This window comes from Larimichthys crocea, chromosome XII, assembly GCF_000972845.2.
Source record: "Larimichthys crocea isolate SSNF chromosome XII, L_crocea_2.0, whole genome shotgun sequence".
Taxonomy (NCBI): Eukaryota; Metazoa; Chordata; class Actinopteri; family Sciaenidae; genus Larimichthys; species Larimichthys crocea.
Window position 1 is genome coordinate 20,586,018 of NC_040022.1, and position 10,298 is coordinate 20,596,315.

The window sequence follows — 10,298 nt, forward strand, 5'->3', positions numbered from 1 at the left end:
AGAGTGAGCACCGGCCTCGATAAAGCTGTTATTAATCAGCAATATAAAAAGTTATTTCTTGATTGTTTCACAGCGGTTACATTCAGCAGGTATAGACACGCCCACAGCAACCCCCTCACCTTCTCTCATAGGAGGAGTCAATGCAAAACTCAGATGTCTTCCACCTCTACTTATCTGACTGCAGAGAGGATGACAGAGAACAGTGGACACACAGTTTAACATGATGGACTATAGGACAGGACTACTGCTTTTAACTATCTGCTGGGCAGGTGAAGACCTTTACTGATCTTTCATTTGATGTCTGAATTTAAGTTGTAAATTTCTTGTATGTCATGATTTTTGTTGTTGTCTTGACAGGTGTTGATGGTCAGACTCTGACAGAATCTGAACCAGCGATTAAAAGGCCTGGAGAATCTCACAGATTGACCTGTACAGCCTCTGGATTCTCATTAAGCAGCTACTGGATGGCCTGGGTCAGACAGGCTCCTGGAAAAGGACTGGAGTGGATTGCTACTGATGGTGGCGGCAGTAGCAAATACTACTCTCAGTCAGTTCAAGGCCGGTTTACCATCTCCAGAGACAACAGCAGACAGCAGGTGTATCTGCAGATGAACAGTCTGAAGACTGAAGATTCTGCTGTTTATTATTGTGCTCGAGAGCCACAGTGACTGGAGTTGGTTGAACAGCTGCACAAAATCCTGCAGTACTCATTTGTACAGGATTAAGCGTTCCTGAGACAGAATTATGTTGGATATATAATAATATATCCAATATAATATAATAATAAAAGCATAATTAACCAACAAAAAACAAACAAACAAACAAAAAACATTAAAGACATAAAAAAATAAAAGTCTTACTGTAATGATCAATTCTTTACAAAACAGCTACTAATGACCTGCTGAAATAATAATGATAATAAATACTACATGTTGCCATTTCAGCCACATTAATGTTATTAACATGATTAATTCACAATCATTGGACAATATGGGAGTGAGTGAAACATAATGTTGCAGTTGATTTAATAAAAACACTAGATGGCAGTCAGTGTCAAGTTTCTCTCTCCTCTGTCACTATAAAGTGACTCTCATATCTCACTGATCTTATTTCTTTTGAAACAACTGATGTACAAAGACTTTTTTCTTGTTGCTTTTTCCTATTTTTTTTTCAGGAAATTATAAATTACAAAAATGTGTTGCACTGTGCCAAAAGTTAAAGAAACTGTCATTACAAAATTCAATTAGTGAATCCAGTAAGAGCACAGCAGCCTCATGTCAATACTGTCAATGTTTTCCCTTCATTCAAATTGCACACTTTTTTCTTTTTTTCTATATACAGGTTAACAGTTCTGTCCAGTCCAACTGCATTTCACTTCTGAAGCTGTGTCTGGCTGTGTGTTCAGAAACTGCAGCTTGTAATAGGATTCTAATGAGTTTCTTAAAGACATGAGAGGTCCTACAGAAACGACATGGATACACACTCTCAAAGGAGGAGTCAATGCAAAACTCAGATGTCTTCCACCTCTACTTATCTGACTGCAGAGAGGATGACAGAGAACAGTGGACACACAGTTTAACATGATGGACTATAGGACAGGACTGCTGCTTTTAACTATCTGCTGGGCAGGTGAAGATCTTCACTGATCTTTCATTTGATGTTTGCTGTTCTGTTGTAATTTTGTTGTTCCTGAAGTTCTGAATGTGGTTTTCGTTGTTTGTATGATGGTTTTCTTTGTTGTCTTGACAGGTGTTGATGGTCAGACTCTGACAGAATCTGAACCAGTGATTAAAAGGCCTGGAGAATCTCATAAATTGACCTGTACAGCCTCTGGATTCACATTCAGCAGCTACAATATGCACTGGATCAGACAGGCTCCTGGAAAAGGACTGGAGTGGATTGCTTTGATCTATAATGATGGTAGCGGCACTTTTTACTCTCAGTCAGTCCGAGGCCGGTTTACCATCTCCAGAGACAACAGCAGAGAGCAGCTGTATCTGCAGATGAACAGTCTGAAGACTGAAGATTCTGCTGTTTATTATTGTGCTCGACAGCCACAGTGACTGAAGTTTGTTGAGCAGCTGTACAAAATCCTACAGTACTCATCTTAAATGAACTGGTTGATCCTGAGAAAGAGGGTCATTGTGTAACATCACAAACCATTAAATAAATAAATGTCTTATTGTTATGATCACTTCCACAAAAAACAGCCAATGACAGCAAAACAAGCTGCTGAAATCATTATACATGAATGAAACGTAAAATGTGAGTGTTTAGTTTTAATGTCAATCAATTTCATTTAATCCATTTCATTCAGCCTACATATAGAGATAGATGCCCCAGTGACATATTGACTAAAATGAATTGTGTCCTACAGGCCCCTGGTCACCACATCACAGCATCAGGGAGACACACAGGCTGAACTTTCTTCACGTTTTCTCTAAAACAGAACTAAAAAAACATCAGAAAATAGCAAAATAATTTCAGTGCTGAGCTGAAATCATTACAGGTATTTGATTTATATTCAGTGTCTCTGTGGTATAGCTTAGCATAGTTTATTGGTTATATGTGGGCAGATTGCTGCTGTCTGTCTGTGGTACTTCTCTCTGGCGTGACCAGTGATGTTTTGTTTTTTAGCTGCTGTGTTACTGTTGATGAAGAATTTACTCAATTTGAAATGTGTCAGAAAATGTTAAACTTTGAACGACTTGGACGGATGCTTCCAGTCATTAAACACTCAGTCTAGTTTCTTTAGACAAGAGACAATTATGTTAAAGCCAGTTCTCTCCTCTCTGTGAGGAGGAGTCAATGCAAAACTCAGATGTCTTCCACCTCTGACTGCAGAGAGGATGACAGAGAACAGTGGACACACAGTTTAACATGATGGGCTATAGGACAGGACTGCTGATTTCTCACAGATTGACCTGTACAGCCTCTGGAATCACATTCAGTGACTACTGGATGGCCTGGGTCAGACAGGCTCCTGGAAAAGGACTGGAGTGGATTGCCTGGCATGATGGTAGCAGCACTAACTACCCCCAGTCAGTCCAAGGCCGGTTGACCATCTCCAGAGACAACAGCAGACAGCAGGTGCACCTTCAGATGAACAGTTTAAAAACTGAAGATTCGGCTGTATATTTTTGTGCTCGAGAGCCACAGTGACTGGAGTTTGTTGAGCAGCTGTACAAAATCCCACAGTACTAGGCTGTAGGATTTACTGTGCTATTTTTCCTTAATATTCAATACTTTATATTCAATATTAACAGTTTAACATTATGGACTATAGGACAGGACTGCTGCTTTTAACTATTTGGTGGGCAGGTGAAGATCTTCATTGATATTATTCTTGGTTAGCTTTTATTTTTGTCCCCCCCCCCCACCTGGTCACCACATCACAGCATCAGGGAGACACACAGGCTGAACTTTCTTCACGTTTTCTCTAAAACAGAACTAAAAAAACATCAGAAAATAGCAAAATAATTTCAGTGCTGAGCTGAAATCATTACAGGTATTTGATTTATATTCAGTGTCTCTGTGGTATAGCTTAGCATAGTTTATTGGTTAAGTCCTTTTCTACAACAATAATGGTTAATGGATACTATTATATATTTTAAACAACAGGTGTTGAGCAAATATTTGAACACAATATATACTGTGCATTGTGGCTAACCAGAAGCTACAGAGCAGAATACATAAATACATCTAATCTGAGTATATATAAATGTTACAGTTTAATTACTTGAAACTGTAATTTTTTAAATGAATAAAATAGGTGATCGAAATCATGAGAGAGATGTGTTTCTCTGTGAGGAGGAGGAGTCAATGCAAAACTCTGATCTCTTCCATCTCTACATATGTGTTGCAGAGTGAAGGACAGAGACTAAATCACTGACATACACACTGCAGACTGGACAGAGACAACTGGCTTTTACAATGATCAGACCGGATTATTTGGTTGTTTTTCTCATCCTGTCTATTAACTGTGCAGGTAAGAACAATAACTGTTTTTCTGACAATCTGGCTGCATTACAGTAACTAATGATGTGTTTAACTGTCTGTAGGTACTGAGGGTCAAACTCTGACTGAGTCTGAACCAGTGGTTAAAAGGCCTGGAGAATCCCACAGACTGACCTGCACATATTCAGGGTTTAGTAGCCCTCCTTATAGTGCTTGGATCAGACAGGCTGCTGGAAAAGGACTGGAGTGGATTGCCTGGATTCATAGTGATGGTAGTAGTGAGATCTACTACTCTCAGTCAGTCAAAGGCCGGTTTACCATCTCCAGAGACAACAGCAGACAGCAGGTGTATCTGCAGATGAACAGTCTGAAGACTGAAGATTCTGCTGTTTATTATTGTGCTCGAGAGTCACAGTGACTGAAGTTGGTTGAACAGCTGTACAAAATCCTACAGTACTTATCTTCACTTTGCTGATACAAGCCAAGCATAAAGTAGATGACATAATACTATATACTTTATGCTGTTGTATATTTTATTTGCCATATTTATCCTAAAATATATTGTTTTATATTTCATATTTGATAACAATTTTGAAAACATTTTTTAAACAATGCAAAGTTTTGAACACTTCTAATGAGAAACTTATTCAACCATTAACCAATTAAAAACACAATAAAGGTCATTTGTTCGTGAAGGGATCAAAGACACAACAACACAACAATCTGGTGACCCTAGACTTCAAACACAAATCTAATTTCACTCAATTTAAATTCACACAAGAGCACAATTCAACTTCTAAAGATTTGAATTTGAATTCCAATTCAAAATTGAGATGCATGAATACAATGTATTTGTCTGAACTCACAATAAACAATAGGTGATGACAATGTCCAAAGGTGTTCTCTCCTCCCTGTCCATGCAAAACTCAGATGACTTCCACCTCTACTTATCTGACTGCAGAGAGGATGACAGAGAACAGTGGACACACAGTCAAACCTTGGACTGAACTAGAGTTTTATACTCAAATCCTTTTTGATCTCGCTTCACAAAAACACTAATGCAACATTTTAAATGCTGAATCACTTTAGTGTGTTCATTTCGTTGTAGTTCACCATCTCAAAGAGATTTCAAGATAAACAGCTAGAAGACTCAAGGAGCTGCTGTTTATTCTCTTTCCCTCAGCAGTAATCCACCTCACTGAGGTGACTGATCAGTTTTGAAATGAAAGTATATGAGACTGACAGTGGAGCAAGTACTGTATAAATGTAATGTGAGTGTTTAGTTGTAATGTCAATCAATTTCATTTCATCCATTTCATTTAGCCTACATATAGAGATAGATGCCCCAGTGACATATTTACTAAAATGAATTGTGTCCTACAGGCCCCTGGTCACCACATGACACCTGACATCACAGCATCAGGGAGACACACAGACTGAACTTTCTTCACGTTTTTGCTAAACAGAACTAAAAAAACATCAGACAATAGCAAAATAATTTCAGTGCTGAGATGAAATCATTACATGTAATCTATTTATATTCAGTGTCTCTGTGGCATAGTTTATTGGTTATATGTGGGCAGATTGCTGCTGTCTGTCTGTGGTACTTCTCTCTGGCGTGACCAGTGATGTTTCGTTTTTTAGCTGCTGTGTTACTGTTGATGAAGAATTTACTCAATTTGAAATGTGTCAGAAAATGTTAAACTTTGAACGACTTGGACGGATGGTTCCAGTCATTAAACACTCTAGTCTAGTTTCTTTAGACAAGAGACCATTATGTTAAAGCCTGTTCTCTCCTCCCTGTGAGGAGGAGTCAATGCAAAACTCAGATGTCTTCCACCTCTACTTATCTGACTGCAGAGAGGATGACAGAGAACAGTGGACACACAGTTTAACATGATGGACTATAGGACAGGACTGCTGCTTTTAACTATCTGCTGGGCAGGTGAAGATCTTCACTGATCTTTCATTTGATGTTTGCTTCTAAGTTGTAATCCTGATGGTTTTCTTTGTCTTGACAGGTGTTGATGGTCAGACTCTGACAGAATCTGAACCAGTGATTAAAAGGCCTGGAGAATCTCACAGATTGACCTGTACAGCCTCTGGATTCACATTCAGCAACCACTGGATGGCCTGGGTCAGACAGGCTCCTGGCAAAGGACTGGAGTGGATTGCCTGGATTGATGCTGGTAGTAGCAGCACTAACTACCCTCAGTCAGTCAAAGGCCGGTTTACTATCTCCAGAGACAACAGCAGACAGCAGCTGTTTCTGCAGATGAACAGTACAAAATCCTACAATGCACATCTTTCAGGCTGGGAGAAAGCAACCATGAGTTTTTTTTTTCACATACTCAATTCTTTTATTCCATATTTTATTCTATCTCTTTCTATATTCTTTATGTATTGTAATATATATTTGATTTTTTTTCAATACAATAATAATATTCCCTTAACATCTACTTAGCAAAAAGTTCTTGACTTCCAGAATATACTTTCCATGTATTTTTCTTCTCCTTTTTGCTTTAATTGCAGATTTCACTTGTTTGTTTTGGCATGCTCTTCACAAGTTTGTCTAAAGCCTGTTATTCCAGCATGAGTGAAAATCAATGACAAAGTGTAATTTCTTCTCCTTGTGATGTTCCAAAACACATCTTCAAGTGTCTGATGTCAGAACTTGTCTCGTCTCGTCTCATCTCCTCTTGTTGTGGAGAAAACCTTCCAGAACGCAATGAAATAACAACATGGAGACAGCTGCTTGCGAATCCAAACGAACCTTTACTTTTACTTTTCACAACCTTTTATACACATTTTTACGTCATTCTTACATCACTGTTACATAAAATCATCAGATCTGGACCCAAATGTCCTGTACTTTCTTATAATCATATGTCTGTGTTCTGAGCGTCACATGAACGTAATATTGTCTATGTGTTTCCTATGAGCCTGCATGGTGTGTGTGTGTGTGTGTGCTCGACTCCTTAATCTTGGTCAAGGCCAATCTGAAAACAGACTGGCTGAATGTTATCTGGTGGCAGAGAAACATTCAATACTGTCCTAGCTGTGTAATCTGTGTGTTTGTGCATTTTGTATGTCTATGTGTGCGCCTTTATGTGTCTATGTGTTTGTGCATTATAGGTGTGTATGTGTGTGCCTTTATCATGTTCTATTCAAAAGTCCATATGCGTCACACAGAACACCACACTCTTCTCTCCTGTTCTTTTCTGTTCTCTTCTCTATTTCTGAACATCGATTTGAATTACTTAAATATGCAAAATGTGTCACTAAATTAACAGATGGTATTAACAGAGTTTCAGTGTTTCATGAAACCTATTCCTCAAAGATGAAAATCACAATAATATAAACAATTTAATGGTTTAGCAACCTGAACTTTCAATTCTGCAGACTGATAATGAGCTGTAGTTTGAATACAGTGAAATGAGAACTACATTCATTCAGTACATGTTTATCATTATAATTGTTTCTTCTGTGCAACTGACCAACAAGAGATCCCATTTTAAAACAATTTAATATTTAACAACTGGATACAAAATCCACAGCATTACTGCAAAGCAAAATTGATTAATAACTTCAGCAGTCACCAGAATCACCACAAGTAAATAACCCACAAACATGCATCAGCATAAATAATAAGAGAGAGAGAGGGCGAAAATTCACTTGATGTTTTTATCCCTCCTGACAGGTGACTAGAGAATCTCACAGATTGACGTGTACAGCCTCTGGATTCACATTCAGTTACTATGGGATGCACTGGATCAGTAAGGCTCCAGGAAAAGTACAGGAGTGGCTTGCTTATATCAATAGTGCTAGTAGCAGCATCTTCTACTCTCAGTCAGTCAAAGGCCGGTTTACCATCTCCAGAGACAACGGCAGACAGCAGCTGTATCTGCAAATGAACAGTCTGAAGACTGAAGATTCTGCTGTTTATTATTGTGCTCGACACTCACGTTGACACAGGAAGCAGCTGTACAAAAACCTAACATGTCAAAACAAGTTCATCAGTTTGATTGCAGCTCTGGTGTTCTCTAATATATAGTTAAGGGAGATAAAAACTTTAATATCCTTTTGACCTGACTGTGACTAACACTAAGCCACCAGAGGAGGAGCCCTCAGACCACTAATGAGTTCAACACCAGTTTATTGTTAAAGAGAAAAACAGTCTTTAGATTTTATAAGTTTGAGGGTTAAAGGGTTAAACATGTTGGACACAGTTTAACAGTTTAACACAGTTTAACATGATGGACTATAGGACAGGACTGCTGCTTTTAACTATCTGCTGGGCAGGTGAAGATGTTTGGATTTTAGTTTTGAATCTGTTGTATGTGATGATAACAGTATCTGAACCAGTGCTTAAACAGGCATACTGTCATACTATAACTGTAAACTGGTGTTGTTTCTATAAAAATAACAACAATGAAATGATGAATCCAAACTACAAACCACAGGCATGATATTTAATTAAGAAGAGGCTTCAGCAGCTCCTCTGTATGTCTGCAAACACTGAAACCTTTAAACATTACATTAACCCTAACATTAAAACGTGAAGACAAAATAAATGTTACGACTAAATGAAACTCTAACAACACGCCTCGTGAGCCACTCCCTCCCCATGTTATCCTGATGCAAATCTTCAGTCTGTGCGGTGTACTTCTGTCCTGCTGACTGCTCTTGTACTTTGTGTGGAGCATCACAGGTCACATTTCCAGCCACAGGATGATGAACACACTCACTCTTCTGCTGGTTGCTCTCTCTCTGCCCTGTGAGTTCTCTTGCTTCTTGCTGATTTATCTTTTATCACAACATCGACTGATGGTCAGTCAGAGATACCAGAAAATTTCCCAGATGGCTGTCTCATTTTCCTCTGTGGTTCATCTCTCCTTTAATTGTATCAGGTTGTACAGGACAGAGCATGGAGTCCATTCCTTCCAGTGCAGTAGTGAAAAAGCCTGGGGAGACTCTCAATCTCTCCTGCAGGGGATCTGGCTTCACATTTAGCTGCTGTGGTATGAACTGGATCAGACAACCTGCAGGAAAAACACTGGAATGGATGGGGTTTGTCAAAAGTGATGCAACTGCAACTGGGTATGCCAACAGTCTGCAAGGACGACTTGAAATCACCAGAGACAATAGCAACAGCATGACGTATCTGAGGCTATCGAGTTTAAAGCCAGAGGACTCTGCTGTGTATTACTGTGCAAAGTACACACACTGGTTAAAGGAAGCAGAGAGGCTTTACAAAAACTCCACAGAACACACATACACAAATCATCTCACTGTATCTCTAAAGATTTTGATTTGAACAGTTACATTTTTAAACTCATGTTATGATCTTGAAGTAAAATTAATGATTGCACATTTTAGTGTGAGTCACTTTGGTACATTTGAATACATGTATTTTCTCTCAGATGTGTTTAATATTTAGATTTCTAAACTAAAGTAAGTAAGTTAATATACTGTATGTGGCTGTTTTTTTCATTCTTAGTTTGTTTGCTTGAAGCTTGTACTATTTAAGATTTTGCCTGTGGATTAACCTACAATATAACTCTTATAATAATAATAATAAAACCTAAAATCATATTCAAACAATAAATAACAATAAACACTATGGCCAGGACCAAAAAGTTTCTCTCCTTCACCTATCCTGCAAACACTGAAACATTAAACATTACATAACATAAAAAAATGAAGACACAATCAATGATACAACTAAAGGAAACTGTAAAGCATATACATGAGGCACTCCTTCATTCTGTGCAGTGTACCTCTGGTTAAATAAAAAATGCAAAACAATAGTCAGAGTCATGTTTTTGCAGAGAAGTGAGACGTGGTGAATTTTTTTAAACAGGTTTCAGTTCCTGTATGTCTTCAAACATCTGCACACACTAAAACCATTTATAGTATTTTATGCAAACTTGCAAACCAGCAACATTAGACTGATGGTTTCAAACTATTCACATGATCCTGGCTGCTGTCAGTAAATGCAGTCAGTAAGTTCAGTAACCTCAGAAATGACATGAATGAACAAATGCTGCAATTAAAAAAGTACTTTAACTCATAGGTTTCAAACTGATCATGTATGTGATGTAGGAAGTGCTGATAGTAAACAGCTCACATCATATTCAAAATCGAGTTTTTTAGAACATAATTTGAAGTGATGGCTACTTGTGACAGGACGGTTGATCCTTACTTTATTGCCTGTCCTTCTCTATGCAAAGTAAACTTTCAGTAGACCTGAACAAAGACCCCTCAGTGTCTGAACACTTACACAATAACATGAAGCTACAAGAGGGGGAGCCTTTAGATCACTAATGATTTCACTAGTT

General features: G+C 38.2%; 1 pseudogene and 1 gene segment (V, D, J or C); both read left to right on the forward strand.

The window, feature by feature from the left end:
• The first annotated feature begins 193 nt into the window (after nucleotides 1-193).
• On the forward strand, nucleotides 194-704 carry LOC109141990 (immunoglobulin heavy variable 3-7-like). The segment is given in 2 exon segments: nucleotides 194-269; nucleotides 358-704. Coding segments are annotated over 2 exon segments (360 nt in total).
• Nucleotides 705-3,868: 3,164 nt separating this feature from the next.
• Nucleotides 3,869-4,395, forward strand: LOC113747077 (immunoglobulin heavy variable 3-53-like; annotated as a pseudogene).
• The last annotated feature ends 5,903 nt before the right edge of the window (nucleotides 4,396-10,298 follow it).